At 40.6% G+C, this 16,463-nt stretch overlaps 1 protein-coding gene across 1 annotated transcript in view; it reads right to left on the bottom strand.

The window, feature by feature from the left end:
• Positions 1-1,655: 1,655 nt before the first annotated feature.
• Positions 1,656-16,463, bottom strand: part of LOC307042216 (monocarboxylate transporter 13) — a 31,874-nt gene continuing 17,066 nt past the window's right edge. Inside the window, exons 4-5 of the mRNA XM_079685987.1 lie at positions 3,609-4,391; positions 1,656-2,966 (exon numbers count right to left, since the gene is read on the bottom strand). Coding sequence (XP_079542113.1) covers positions 2,785-2,966; positions 3,609-4,391 — 965 coding nt within the window. The 3' untranslated portion in view covers positions 1,656-2,784. The remainder of the gene's footprint in view (positions 2,967-3,608; positions 4,392-16,463) is intronic.

Raw genomic sequence — 16,463 nt, 5'->3', positions numbered from 1 at the left:
AATAAAACAAACAACTTAGGTATTCTTTCTTTCGTGATAATGCTTATACTTTACAACTTAAGGGTACTTGTACGGTTTGTATGTACGGTACGAGCACGAGTGTTACGTTACGGTTAAAAACTGTTCCTCGACGGCGTCTCTCAACAGGTTGCCAATCACTGTGGCGTTAGCACAGGCGCCGTGGGAATTGTAGTCCTTTATAGTGGGTTGACTACAGAAGTCACAATTAGGTGGCCTTTCTTATCAAATCAAAATACTGGCTCTAACAATCATACTCACACTCAGTCTGCCAGATGCTGAAAAACTTGTCCACGCCTTTGTCTCCTCCAGGCTGGACTACTGTAACGCACTTCTCATTGGGATTCCTAGCAAGAACATCCAGAAGCTGCAATACATCCAGAACACCGCTGCTAGGATCCTGATGAGTGCGGAAGTACGAACACATCACACCCATCCTCAAATCACTGCACTGGCTCCCGGTCTCACTCAGGATTGACTACAAAATCACCCTCTTCACTCACCAGTGCATTCATGGAAATGCTCCCTCCTACATCAAGGAATTGCTCACCCCACAAACCTCTACGAGGAACCTACGTTCAGAAAAGGCAAACCTCCTCCTTCCACCAAGGACAAAACTGAAAACCATGGGAGACCAAGCCTTCTGCTCCGAGACTGTGGAATGCCCTCCCAAACCACAGACTGTGGATGCTTTCAAAAAAGGCCTAAAAACACATCTTTTTAGAATAGCCTTTAACTAGATTTTTACAATACGATATGTAATGGCATACAATAGTATGACTTTTGTATACATAATTTGTATTACATACTCTGACAAACTATACCATGTTTATGATCTTTCTCTTCGATACTGCACTACTTTATGGCATTATTACTTTTTTTAATTAGTTCGACGATTTATTTCATTCATTTTTATTTCATGGCATACTTAAGTACAATGTTGTTTGACATTGGTGACATACTACCAAGATGTTTTCAACCTACTGTAACAATGGTTGGCATGTTATTATATGGCATGTTATTGAATGACTATTTATGATCTTTGATTATTGTATTTAAAAGAAAAAAGAGCATTGCAGAGTTGTCCTCTTGCTAACTTTAATTAAAAGAAAAAAAAGTAGCCGAAGTAATGGCATGAAGTAAGACAACAATTTATTTTAGTTATAGATGTTTTAGTCGTCTCAACTAATCATTCGGTCGCTAAAATGACAGCTTGTTTTCAGAAGAAAAAAGGCTGTTGTGTTGTCAGAACAAAAAACCTGAAAAGCTCAACACATTTAACAACCTGGAATCAGTGTCTTCTTGGCATTAATGCTTCAAAGCAAAAAAGGCAAACAATTAAAATTGTTGCAGATTCAATTTCTTTTGATCTAATAATTTAAGCTCGAACAAAAGTACAAGCTGAGTGCGAGGGCTGAAACTGACAGGATTATACTGTTACGCAACACTAACTCCTTAGCAACGGGTCCTGCACATAGCACAGATTCCTTAAAGCTACTTCAAATATCCTTATCCTGGTATCAGTTTCGTGTTGTGCTGGGCAGCTCCTGAGAGTACTCAGCTTCACAAGATCTGCATTTAGCTTCGGCAATGTTAAGGCAGATAAGTCAAAAAATAAATGAAAAGGTCAAGACGTCTTTAAAAATCATCAGTACAGGATTTATTTTTAACTGTGGAAAAGACCTGGCAACATAAACTATGACATTATATATTAAGAGACAATAACTTTTAAAATGTGACTCTACATATACAGGAGCTACATGAGTGGTTAGGTAACATTTTTGTCCGAGTACGGAAAGGTGCAGGTATGCGTATGAGAATTAGTAATACAGTGCATCAGGACAGACAAAAGTTATCTGGATTTCAAGTTATATTTCAAAAATTGTTAAGATGTTTAATTCATTCCTAACAGTCATAAAAGCTACACCATAACCTGTGCAACAGAATATGCCCTTTATGAGCCAGTAACACATGGAAAGCAAACCACACCGAGTTATTTACAGCTAGAGCTGCCATGGCTCCTCACTGTAGCAACAGTAAAATGTCAAAGGATCACTGAGGTGATGTTTATTATTGTCCACAAATCCCATGAAAAGCACAAAACCAAGTTATGAAATGTATCTTAGATCATCAAAATAAGCATCTTAATGTTTGTGTTATGACCAAAATGGCTTTTGAGGTCACAGTAAACTTGACCTTTGACCACCATGAACCTATCAGTTTGCCCGGAGGACAAGTGGTTGTTTAAGGCAAATTTGAAGAATTTCCCACATGGCTTTCCTGAGAATGGGAGGGATGGACATAAAACCTGAAAACATCATGTATCTGACAACGACAGTTGGCCAATGGTAGTGAGGCTTAAAAAGGAGAAAGCATTTGATTTAGCGTCTGTTCACAGACCTCAGCCAATGAGTCGAGCAAGAGGCATTGGAAAATGTTCAATAGGAACAAATTAAAAAAAAAAAAAAAAAAAGGTACTTTACTTAAAAACAATCCTGTCACACAGAGGTTAAAAGAAAAGGTAGGGATATATTTGATTCTAAAAGTTGTATCAGGGTTTATGATGGAAAAATATACCAGTACAGGTACCATAGATTGTTAATTGACAGCGAGTTGCTGCAGGGACTGATGGGGTTAATGGACCCCCTCCCCCCCCCCCCCCCGTGCTTTAAGTCAGGAGGTGGAACCACCCAGCACTTGGTATGTGATGAGATACTGAACTAGTCTCTCTGCTCCTAACTCTCTGAGGTACAAACCGTGTGAATCTCAGTTGACATTTTCTGCCTCCAGGTTGTCCTTAGTGTTTGACCTTTGATCCTCAGCCTCGAGGCATTTCTTTTTCTGAAGAATGCGGTCCACCAGAACGACAAACACGGCTGAAGAAATGAGGCAAGCCCCCGACAGGTAGAAGGCAGAGCTGTAGTCGTTCGTCTGGTCTACCAGCCAGCCTGCAAGAAACACAGAACAGAAGATCAGTGTGTGCTGGTCATAAATTAATATACGTAAGCATTCCTGTAGAAGAAGGAAATTACCATACTATCAACAACTATACTACAACTTCTTAGTGAATGACTTTGACATTTTGAATACATTTCAATGAAATACTATATTAAGATTTTTTAAACGGCAAAAATATTGCATGCTAAGTATAATTTTATGACATACAATATGGGAAGTCAGCATAAAGGGAGGCCCTACAGAAAAGGCAATACATACAACTAAATATATTTGTAGATATTACTTCCGTGTTAAATTGACACTGCCTCTCTGTGACGCTGCAGTTAGGCACAGTGATGCTTTGAGTTTAATTACAGCAGCATAAAAACATGCTAGCAAGGACAATTCCAACATGTTGATGCTTGGCATGAATAATATTTACCATTTTCACCACGTTGATATCATTTATTGGCATAAACAATTATTGTATTAGGGCACCAAAGTTCATCCCATAGTTATTTTCCTATATTTATTTTGTATAGTTATGGATATTCCGACATCTTGCATGACAACATTAGCCCATTAACCTGGGACTGCACATCGGATCTGAAAGCTTAGTTTTTTTAGCAGCAACTTAAACACAGACTGCTCACCTGCAGCAGGTGGTCCTATGAAGCCCCCGAAGCTCCTAAACAGCATAAAGAGCCCAAGTCCGTTGTCAAAGCCCTCCAGGGATACAATGTCCACAATGGAGGTGACGTGGATAGCGACCACGCAGCCGAACAGGAACCCGTAGAGGCAGACAAACACCATGATGGCCCAGTAGCTTTGGTTGATGGGCAGCAGCAAGAGCACCACCCCGAGCACAGTGACCACCATGGTGAGCAGCTGCATGTTCCTGACCACACGCATGTTGGCCAACCAGCCGCAGAGCAGCCTCCCTGCCAGGTCTGCTAATGCCAGGATGGAGAGGATCAATGCTGGCCAGTACTTATCCATCCCTAAACTGTTGGCGAAAGGCACTAGAAAGAGAGGTGGGATAAAAAACCCTGCTGCTGCAAAAATGGCAAACAGGATGTAGAATAGTAGTTCAGGTTTTCTCAGGAGGGAGAACTGGAAGATAACCTTCCTCTTTGGTGGGAGCTCAGCGGCATCGCCTTCTAGATTGTCTTTGGTTTCCTGTATGGGGTTCTGGGGGGCCTCCAGCGGTCTCATGAGGGCACCGCAGACACACAGGTTGAGCTGGAGACCCCCGATGATGATCAGGGCCCCCTGCCAGCTGTACGTCTCGATCAGCCACTGGAAGAAGGGGCTGAACAGGATGGCAAAGACGCACTCTCCTGAGCTTGCGATGCCGTAGGCGATGGGACGCCACTTCACAAAGTAGTGGCTCACCATGCTGTTGGCAGGGATCCATGCGAAGCAGATGCCCAGTCCTGGAAACAGAAGATAAAAACCTTAGCTAGTGATCTCTCACATTTATCTTGATACCACTTCGAGGAGTCGCAACCTTAACATTGCTGACCCGTTATCATTAACGGATAAAGTGTCATGACATAATGACCCAACAAGCGTATGAATGGTCTGTAGATTTAAAGGTCACCTATTATGCAAAATCCACTTTTTCCTGTCTTTTATACATAAACATGTGTACCCTCTGTGTAAAGAGATTCTTAAAGTTTCAGGAGAAAAGATTCATTCTCTTTTTGTCCTGATCCATTAATATAAAAACCTGTCTGAAAATGAGCTGATCAGATTTTGGCAACTTTGATTTTTTGGCTTTTGTAACCATTAGCCAATCACCAACCAAGGTAACACCCACCACCTTATAACCTGAATCTCCTCCTAGAGCACCAAATGTGTTCTTTTTAACCAAATATCTGTCAGAGGGGCGTGGGGAGTGGCTCCTTATTTTCATCAAAAGAAACAGACAGAGGGTGTTTCTCAATCTCGAGTAAAGCTGCTCTAGAGCTACTATTTCAAGCATACTACGTCATCGAGTGCCGCCGAAGTACTGTTCCTATAGGCACATGCACACCGCAGTACTTTTCCCACAAAGGTTCATGAGAACTTAGTTCATGAGAACTCTTTAGTTCTCATGAAGTACAGATCACGTTCACACCGGAATAAGTTCCTGGGGAAGGATTTGGCAAATGAAGCCGCTGATGCCACTTCTTCTTCTTCTGCTGCTTTGGGTTTACTGGCAGGCCGAAAACAACTTGGCGTATACTGCCACCCGAAGGCCCCGACCGGAAGTCCCCGGAGTTGGGGTCTTCCAAGTAAATCGCCAGAACACCGACACCTCCTCATCTCCACCGCTCCCATGTTTTCTTTTGTGTTGCCATAAGTTAGTCTCTCTGCGTTTGTGCGCTGGGCTAATGCTAATAATGCTAGAATAATAAAATAGCGGCTTCACAAAACCTTTTTGGAGTTTTACGGGGTGTGGTTTGCATTCCGCCCAGCCAATCAGACATAGGAACCTTTTTCTCCCACAAAAGTACCTGCTCTTTAGCAGGGACGGAAAAGGGGGTAAAAAAGGTTCTGATTAACACATTTTAGTTTTGGCTCTTTTTGGTGTGAACGCGACATTTCGGAACTATATCGGAACTAATGTCGGAAAAGTACTGCGGTGTGAACGCGGCTAATGTCCAGCATACTTGTAATTCTACCGATCCCGGCGTACTTTGTTTGGAGAGATTTCGAGGCTGCACATGTGTAGACTCCGGTCTTATAATCCCCACAATGCTTTGCGCACGGACCAATTTCCCCAAATCGGTGGAGGAAAATGTAAGGTGGGGCCTTTCATATAACGCACACCTGCACACTTGGTCGCCTGTTCCACTCTTTGTTTTCCGAATGCCAGGAAGTATTCTTGCCTCGCTTCTGAAGCAAGACACTTGGAAGACATGTGCTACCAAGCAAACATACTCGACATTGAGAAACACCCAGAGAATCAGCACTTTTGAAACGGAGGGGATTATGGGATGCTACGTCACACATCAGAGGGTAATGTGCGTCAGTAGTTGCAGTAAAATTATGCCGTCTTATGCTTCATATCGTGTGTAAATGAACGTGAGTGTTTGTCCACAGTGCTGCCTGTTATGTTGTTCTACACTTCATTATTATTGTGATAACTTCTGTGCCGATGTGGCTTAACGCAGAGTCTCCATGGTCATGTGATATGTGCATGCTTCATGCATGTTTATTATGGCTGCTCATTAAGTCACTCGTCAAGTGAGTTGGCACTCCTGTCTCAAAGTTAGGGGTATATACACTGTGGCACAGATCTATTATTAAAGCAATAGGATGTAGTTTATGTGGATAAATGTTTATGTGGCGTTAAAGGTGAGATATTATGGGTTAACAGTTCATTTATTGCTCCGCTACTCGGCTACCGGAAGTATCATGTCTGTAGCGTTTCACAATAAGAGCATCGGCTGACGCTTCCCGCCAACCGGAACGTTATTCATTAGCGGTAGCTTAACTTTGAATCTCTGTGTTGCCTGCTAAAGAGTGTTTGACATTATATGTTAATGTGTTTATGATAAGAGAAGGGAGACATGTTGTATTATAGCTCGTCTAGATTATTATTTCTATAGGGTTTGGCATTATTATGTATATCATTTATGTATTAAAGATTAAAGTTAATTTGTTTGTTCTAAACTGTTTAAAGTAAACATGTATTATTTTGAACTGTTTTGAAGTAAACATCTATTATTGGGGACTGTTTTCAAGTAATCATATATAACCTTCTCACTCACACTCACTGACCTAGATACCAGCACACACACATTCTTTTCAGCACACACACATTCTTTTCAAGGTCCTTTCTGGGCACCAATATATCTGTGTACAATGTTTGATTGTCTGGGAAAGAATAGTTAGTGTGAAATATTCCTTGGGAAAGTAAAGGAGTGAATTCAGGTGCGAGATAAAAGATTGACTCTGTCCTTGGGTAGTTCCGAAGCTCTTACGCTCTGTTCAGAAGTAAAATACATTTTTCCCAGAACTCTGATTTGCTTAGGAGTGAAATCGACTGCCTCCAAATCTGTCTATGTATACTGATGTTTATCCATCCACGGGGCTTCCTGTTTCTGACTGGCTGGTCCCGATACCTGTATCACACGGCAGTAGAACTGGAAGTCCGGAGTACTCTGTAACTTGTATGGGTTTTCTTTACCATTAAAATCAAGCGGATTATTGTTATAACTTTTATGCCGGTGTTTTGAACTCCTTCTTATTAATGTGACCAGGCTCATCTAACGGACGGCGCAGAGCAGAGGTGGCCTTTAAGCCACCACCACTGTTTTATGTTTACTCCAACAATTTTGGTGACCCCGACGTGATGAGTGCTGGTCTCTAGGAGGACCACGACAGCCAGCGGACGGAATTCAGTCCAGGGGAGGACACCTGGACACCACTGAGAACTACACCAGGGCGTCCTACATAAATAAAGGTAAAACAGATACCTGTTGATTACCGAAATCTGTAATTTGGCTGTACTACAAAATGTTAGAGTTGTCAGCGGCGTTTTCAGTGTCCTTAGTCACGGTAAAGAAAATAAATACAATACATACTGTAGAAGGTGCTGAGTGAGGTAGGACAGTCCGGACCTAAGGCACCAAGACAGTTGTAAGATTATTAGGTGTTTGTAAGAGTCGGGTAGTTCAGTCCCATACCTTAACTCACTAAAGAAAGTGCTTAAGAGTCAGGTAGAACATTCCGGACCTAAGTAGAAATTAAGAAAGTGCTTAAGAGTCAGGTAGAACATTCCGGACCTAAGTAGAAAGTAAGAAAGTGCTTAAGAGTCAGGTAGATCATTCCGGACCTAGCAAAGTGGACCAGCGAGGACCCCGTGGGGTAGTAGAGTCCTGCACGGCTGACTCGCTGGGGAAACTCTGTAGATTTTAGGCTAATAAAAAGCTGAAGTCAATTTAATAAGTGGGTATTCCAAGAGGAGATACGCGACTTTCAAAATCAATTTGAAGTGACCGGATCTCGCAAACTCTTGCTGTGGGGTTAATCTGGAAGGGTGAATGTGACGATAACGGATTTTTGTGGTTTGGGATTAAACTCCATGTGGGCGTCGCATCTCTAAAGAGGGGTGTCGAAGCGCGTTCAAAAACTGCAATTATCTTTTGGAATAAACATCGCACAAAAAGCCAGACAGACTGTATAAGGGAATAAACTCTGTGTGATTTTTTTACGTCAAATCTGTGTAATAATTGAGAGGAAAGAGCAGAAGTAGAGTTGAGTGGTAACAAAGTGTGTAGAGCTGAGCTTCACCAGACAGAGGAAGTTCATTCGTGGTCAGCTGCTGCTCTCTGGAGGCGAACAGGGTGTATAACCATATGCTGTGTGCACGTTAGAATAAGGACATTAAGAGAAACGACAAGAATTGTCCAATATATTAATAAATACGAGTGAACACATATCAACCTAGTCAGATAATAGAAACGAAGTCAATCATGGAAGGAGAGTTTGGAAAGAGTGATTTAGGCGTCCCAATTCCCGGAAGCTTCCGCGAACAATGGGGACAGACTGTGAGATTGATTCTCAGTGGAACCAAAGAGAGAGACAAGAAAAAGGCATGTGCAGATCTGAGGTTCCTAAAAAATAAAATGATGGAAGAGGACAGGGTAGGAGGAGATGAGACTTTAGGAAGTTTAAGCTCAGCGCTAAATCAGTGCATGACATTAAGGATTTTGGGAGATGGCCCTGTGGGCCATCTAAGCTAATTTACAGATGGCCCTGAGCCCAATAGAGATTGCCCTAAAAAATGCGTGCGGACGAAATGCCACGAAGGGTTTGGGGGGCCTCCCCCTAGAACATTTAGATTTTTGCAGGTCTTAGATCTATGCTGTCTGGTGCATTCTCTAGACTGAATTATAAGATGAACCAGCACAATATTATATTGTACAATTTCAATTTTATTCTTCATTTCACTTGTTTGTTTGTTCTTGTTTGTGTTTGCTCGCTTGCATGCCCTGCATAGCTATAAGAAATACTTAAGTTGTTGGTCAAGACACTTTCCAGATGTAAAAAAGTAGAAAACATTACATTCAGTTGTAAGTGCCAAAACAAACATTATTTACACTATTATGGCCCCTGTTAAAAATGTTTGTAATGTTATCTACTGTAAGTTGGTCGAACGAATGCCTCCTCATCCGGAAGCTGACCGAGCAAACCCGAGCAGCAGTCGAGAGGAGCCGAGCGCATCCGCGAAGCACACACAATGGCGACGTCAGAGTTCCCGGGTTATGGCTAGAAAGGATCCGTCTAGTGTAAATATGACGTCACATTCTCGTTGTAATCGGAGCGGCTCGGAAACACATCTTCAGCAGTAACATGATGCAACATACATATTAATGCAGCAGCAATATTAATAGAGAAACATCAGACTTAATAGTAAAACACTGCAAGGGAACATTTTATTGCACCAGGAGCTATCTTGAGACTTTTACTGCGACAACGTTGACTTGCCTGTGAATACAAAATAAACCATAGTGTTGTCATTCTTCTTTGAACACCAACAAGACTGCTAACACCCTATTTCAATAATCACACTCCCTGTCATTGACATAATTAATAGATAGTTTAGCTTCTCACCATCATTTGCTGTGGCCAACTGATGTTAACGATCGTAACTGAAAGGCTGCCTGCCAAACGTAAACATTCAGCCACGTGACATTCAGCCAAACTCTCGCGAGAGTTTTACACAAGTTCGGATCCTTTCTAGCCATAACCGAGTTCCCGTTGGCCGGCAAAATCTAAATCTCTTCGGTCACAATAATTTCCCTTTAGCACAATACCGCTTCAGTTGCGCTACTTATGTGACAGACAAGAAGAGTATGTGACAGACAAGAATAGTCAATTCTAATGTCTAACACTTAATGTGGAGAAAGAGATGTCCTTTATGGGTTGATTGTGCGTTGATCTGTTGGTAATGCCTCGGGGTTCCGGTGGGCATGTAAACAAATGCATAATGCTGCGCTATACTTTGTGGCCTCACCCGGTTGCATAGCGACACTTATTGTTTAGGTGTCTTTTAATAAGCAGGTAGTCCTATCATTAGCTAGAACTAGCTAGATCTGATCAATATGGACATAAATGCGAGTGAAGTCTAATCTGACGGGAGAGAGATCAGCTGCTGCTGACGAGTCGACACGCAGTTCTGCATGATCACATGCAGCGGTGAGCGGACAAAACACACACCTCAGGTTAGAATATCACACGTAGCATTTTTTAATTACCTCTCAAACTTCCTAAACTAGTTATAGATATGTTTAGTTTTACTGTCGGGTCACTCATTACTGGATCCGCGAGCTGCATGATACTGGCATAATAGATTGCCCGATCGGGCAACCAGCAGGTGAGGCTTCATTGCCCGAACTAAATACTAGATGGCCCCGGGCCATCGGGCAGCCCTTAATGTCGAGCCCTGGCTAAATGTTTATGAGCGGCAGCTTGTGAAGAAACTTGGAAACCTAAACGGGCAAAAACCCGGATTATTGGACCGTAAGAAACTAAACAAAGACAAAGAGGCGGTAGATAAATTAAGGAGGATTTGCCATAACGCAGCGCTCGCCATAAAGGGAGCTGCTATTACTCTTCTCCCAGCTAAAAATCCCCCAAATATGATAGCAGCCCAAACACAAGGAGGGGAGTTTCAACGCTCTAGTGACGTTGGCACTCTCCTGTGCCCTCAGGACATTAAAGAAACACCAGTGTCAACAGTTCCACCTAGATTAGACAGACAGAGGAGAATTTGTTAGACGTGAAATAACGAACTCACTGTAAGAAATGTATATATATTATAAATGTTATTGGAGAGTAGTATTTATCATACATTAGTGACTCTCATTTGATGGTTGTTTAAAGTAGGAAAACGCAAGCTATTCACCACAATTGTATTTTTAGGTTATGAATAAAACAAAAAGTAGTAAGTGATAAGCAGAAGGGTTTTTGAACGCTTGTCAGTTAGAAGGGGTGACAGACAGGGGTGCTGTATGCCCGCTTCGGTTTTCAATGTCCGCCATCACGTTAAAACAGAGGATTGGTGGCATTTTCAGTTCATTGCTTACTTCCACACGCCTGTTCTCTTTCATGAGATTATTTAATGCATTAGAACGATTGTTATCGTAACTTTCCGTATTTCTAGAAGTCAAACTCACTGTTCATAGTACGGAGTGTATTTCCGGAACGGCCTTTCAAAATAAAAGCCACAGGCCGCTGTTCACCAGAGATGCCTTCACAATAAAACAATAATTAGCTTAACAATATACTTAACTTATATTACGTCATTAAACTTTGATTTTAATTCATTACAGTTTTCAAATACGGCGCGGATTGAATACATTTATTGGTGTATTCTGTTACAACCTCACCATGCTTGTAACACAACTTGGGTGGACAACTTGAAAGTGAATAGAATAACCAAGTAGATAAAAGATTAATCTTAAGATTAAAAGTGGTTAGGGAGAGTTTCCTTGTTGTGCTCATCCGACTTAGTACTGGAGTAAAGAGAATAGTGTTTTATGAGAACTGTCATCCTTCATGTTTTTGAAATAAATCATCAGTTGTTATGGACTTTGATGTAGAAATGGATCACGGTGGAGAATTAATACCTTTTGGGTTTCAAATTTAAGTAGATTAGAGATTAATCTGTAGTGGTTAAGGAGGGTGTCTTTGTTTTGCTTATTAACTTAGAACTGAAGTAATGAAGAATAGGTGGACTGCCACCGTTAGTTTGTGTTAACATTCACATGTTTCAGCATTCCTGACCATATACACTCAGCCGTTTTATTTTGTAACCCGTTGCGGGAGAGATTTAAATTGAGTCTTTCTCTAGTAGCTGATTTGCTGTGATTACAGCAGCATTGGATAGTTGTGCGCCACCTTTGGGTTGTACTCTGAATCAGTGTGTGGATAGAGTGTTGCTCACTGCAAACAGAAGAAGTGTGCAAAGAACGCATCTCTGAGGAGGTATTGACAGTTTACTTGTGCCTCGCTGTCAAGGCAACAGCGGTTTTGGGGGATTTCTGCTGTACAGAGGACAACGTGTGTCTGCCAAGTGATTCCTTCCCTCATCCCAATGACAAGAAAGAGTTTCCTTGAAGCCCACTGACCAGGGCCGGTTCTAGCTTTTTGGGGACCCTGCCACTGACTACAGCTGAAGAGGACAATGAATCATTGACTGTTCTCATTATGACAAGATCTTGAGACAGGCTGGTCTCAGTCTGTTCAGACTCTGAAGAAAGCATGCAATGATTTTACAGCATAACTGTGCAAGAGTTTATCAGAAGGTGGTGTAGAACGATATGCTTAGCGTTTAGGAAAGGAGGCTGATTGTTTAATGACGGTCTGGAATACTGAAAAGATTAAAAGTTTAATATCCTTGTTTGGCAAACAAAACATCTGATTATTATGTCACACATAATAACGTGTGGTCGTTATACCATTATTATCATGAACTAAACATAAAAAGGGAAATAGTATCTGGTTAAAGATGAATGGATTTGATATCCTAGAGAGGGTTAGTTATATTGTGAATAACTTTACAAGGTATTTACTAATGTATGTTGAAGAACAAATAACAAGAAGTCCAATTTTGTTTTGTTTTTAGATTAAATTGTCCATTTCCAAAACTGTTCAGCTTAGGTCTAGCTTTAGACTTTGATTGTAAAATAATATTTAGGCTTATTTTAATATATCTGACATTTCTTAAATATGTTGGCTATTCACTAGATGGAGAGATGGCATTACTCTCCATTTGTAAGAACATTTCTGAAGATTGAATATTTGTTCCATTTCTAATATTCTTATTTAAGAAGTAATTTTAGAGTAACAAGGCTGATACTGCAATTGGAAAATCTGGTAGTGGTTTGCATGATGTAAACAAAAAAGGTGTTGTTTGTTCAACCTCCAGTTAAATCTGATACAGTAATAATGATTGATTTGGCCAAAGCTTAGTTTAACATCCTGATGTAACATTATGAGGTATTGGTTTCACCATTGTGACATATATTACTATAGAATAACTTTTTAGGGGAAAATAACTGTTGTTTGTAGTCCAGAATGTAGCGTTTAAAATGGAGTAAAAGTAGAAACAGCACATTTGATTTTGAAAAAGCCATATAATTGGAAGGAATGTGGGGTCACTGAACCCATCCTGCTGTGGTTTTTAGGTCTTACGTGCAGCTTCACAGGGAGCGCAAGGCATAATTTTATGAGTTTGAAAGACATGCTTCTCCCCTTTCGAATGGACATCCATTTAATTGGTGTTGACCTGATACTTAGAGATGTTAGAAGGTAAAGACGTGCCTACTATCGGTGACAATTCCTAAAATTCAACTACAAACAATTGATGAAATTACTTCTGTTTTTGAATCCCTGATGAAGGAAGGAGTAATTGTTGCATGTTCGGACACCCAGGGTTCCACACACTGCTGAAGAGTTTTACATTGTTTTTAAATAAGACCAGAATTGAAGATAAATGAGTAATATGAGCTATGAGGTGCAGAGCTTTACAGATCCTAATAATGTTTTGACTCAAGAAAATAATTATAGGCACAAGTTTCTGAAATAGATCTATTAGACATTTTAATATAGATTAGGTGTTAATAAACTGCAGTAGTCGTACTATAAGGAAGTTACATTTTTGGCTAACAAATTTCAGGAAATGTGGGAAACAGCTGTTTCAATGAAAAGTTAGAGATAAAGTTGTAATCGTGAAGTAATAAATGATGGCGCTCCATATATGACTGATTTTTGTAGACAAAGGATACTGGCCTATGCTGAAATATCAAAGTCTCTGCAGAGCACGACACATGGCCAAAAAGACTGAGACCAAATGACCTTTGACCCTGACTGACAGTGTGACTTGAGAAAAGCACTGTCAATGACGGACTCTGGGGAGAACCTGACCAAGACTTTACAACCTGACAGAGTGAGTGTGAATGTAGGTCTGCATGTGATCAGTGCAACTGCATGATTTAAAACAATGACTAACCAAGCATGTTATTGGACTAACATATTATTTTGGGGCTCTGTGGGCAACGGGAGGTTTCCTGCAATTCCACAAAAAGGGGAAACCGCACAGTTGACCCGTTTCTAATCCACTTGATGTTATTTTACTCCCACAGGCAGTGGCGGTTGACAGGATGTGAAGCTCAAACTAAAATCTAAAGATTCTGTTTCTTTTAGGACTGCAAGAGGGAGATAAACACTTATTTTCACTGGGGTGTTTACTGTGGAAAATAATGGATGTACTTTTGTGAATAATGTTTGGTATTTTCTTATAACCACTGGTTACCTGAAGGTTTTCTTCCCATACAGGATTTTGTTACACATGAGTTCATGTTTAAAAAAGGGGGAGTGTGGGATTTTTCATTTAGGGACTGGAAGAAACCTGCCGCCCCAACTCAGATGTTCAATCTGACCATTGATTGACAGTTTTAGAATTAACCTGCTCCATATCTGGGGATAAGTTACTGTTTGGTGAATGTTGACATGTTTCTAATATTGATTGAATTATAACAGGTAACACAGATGCAGAATCAGTGGCCAAGGGGCTACTGTGAGAGATGTAATTCCAGAATAGAGTACTGAAGAAGTTGACCTGTGATAATGAAACAATTTTGTAATATTTCAACAGGTATTAGAGTAAATGAGGTTTGAAATGTAGAAAGAACATATTACAGTTAAGTTAAAACATAGTAATGTAATGAGACAGAATTTAATTTAGACAACATCTTGTAACTAGCCTGGTAAAGAATTAAAAGCCATAGACTTGACTGTTTAGGTCAGGTGTCTCAGACTCCAGGCCCGCGGGCCAGACGTGCTGGCAAAAGTTGTTCACGTTCTCAATTTTTTAAGTTTAACGTTATATTCGTTTGGTACACTTCGGTACACACGTGTACCGAACCGAAGGGCCCGTACCGAATAATTTCGGTACGGGTATGTGTACCGTTACACCCCTGGCCGTTTAAGTGCCTCAAAACTACGACTACGACGCTGAATTTGGCTTCCGATTAAGAGCATCCGATTCGGCAGTTAAGGGGAAAGTTAAGGGACGTTACTGTCTAATAGACTTGTTTGCTTATAGTAGGATGGTTCCTAAGGGAGGGAAATTATCCGGTAGTATTAATTGCCAGCCAAGAGCTTTTCAAATTCTGTAGATGATAGGAAAGAAGCTTCCATTGTATCTCCTTTAGGCATAGGACACACTGGACCATCCTTTATTAAAAGGAAGGAGATCAATTCCAAAACCATTATTTATACAATAAGTACAAACATTTAATCAAATTTACATTCAAATGTAATTATCTCCATCTCCCAATTCTCTCCAATCTCTCCTCCATCAGCCTGACGGAGCAGTGCAGCATTGGGGGAGGCTTGTTTTTGCCTCACCTTTTCCTTCTATTAACTTTAAAATCATAATTGCAGTCTCTAGACTCCTGGCAATCATGCCACAATGGCTTATAGACATATGAATTGTGTCACTGTTTTTTAATGTCATCTCAGTGCTATACATTGCCATCACTGCATGCCAGATTGCAGTGTGTCATTTTTTGTCTGTCTCTGCAATTGTCTTCGGTGGCATTATCATTCACGTCATGGTCATGGACCCCAGCCAAGAGCTTGATTGGATCAGGAGAAACCAAAGTTCCAGTTTTAATTGAATTGAAGCTGCTCTCTCCCCAGGAGTCTACCAGTGGCCCGTGGGTAGAAAATACTGAGCAGCCCATTAAGAATATGCATGAGATGGTTAGGGTGCATTAACTGGAGGCTTTAAAGAGGTTAATAGCCAGTGAATATCAATAAATTATATTTTGGGCTTTTACATTTTAGTGGCAAGAATACAAGTGGCTTCACTCAATAAGACAATAAAAACAAACCATAATTGTATTGAAACTATACAGCCTGAATAAATATTTAATGAAAATGTAAAAAATAAATGTGGTTCTATGCGATAAAGTTGTGCCCTTTTCTGACGAACTTTAATCTTTGTATCTTGATTATCTCCTGATGTGCTGGGTTCTCATGAAGAAATAAAGAATTACCATGCTGGGTAATAGTTATGTTGTTTTTTTGGCATCATTCTTCTGCAACTGTTTGTCAGTTTGGAGGCATCTTAATCATCAAACTAACTATCCAAACAGGTTTTCCCATAAGCGCCTCTGGAGAATTCTCAGAAGCTCTTGGCTTCTGCTTTGGCTTTTGCCAACAAAAGCACACCAGATTATGCATAAAAATAGATTACATATCTGAGTACTTTATGGGGAGTAATGAGTCATATCTCCAATTATTATTCCAAAATCTATATTTTTGTGTGTATTTGCACACTCAACAACAATTAGCATAACTGGTCATATCCTCCTGGAATCACACAGACCAAAAGGCTTCAATACTTTCGTTAGAACAGACTTTAAAACAGGTGTCTCAGACTCCAGGCCCGCGAGACAGTTTCTCATGGCCCCTTTGTTGATATCATGTAATAGTGTTAA

This window comes from Notothenia rossii, assembly GCF_949606895.1.
Source record: "Notothenia rossii genome assembly, chromosome: 6".
Classification (NCBI taxonomy): Eukaryota; Metazoa; Chordata; class Actinopteri; order Perciformes; family Nototheniidae; genus Notothenia; species Notothenia rossii.
The sequence above is the reverse complement of the archived record's forward strand: the minus strand, read 5'-3'. Positions and strand labels throughout refer to the sequence as shown.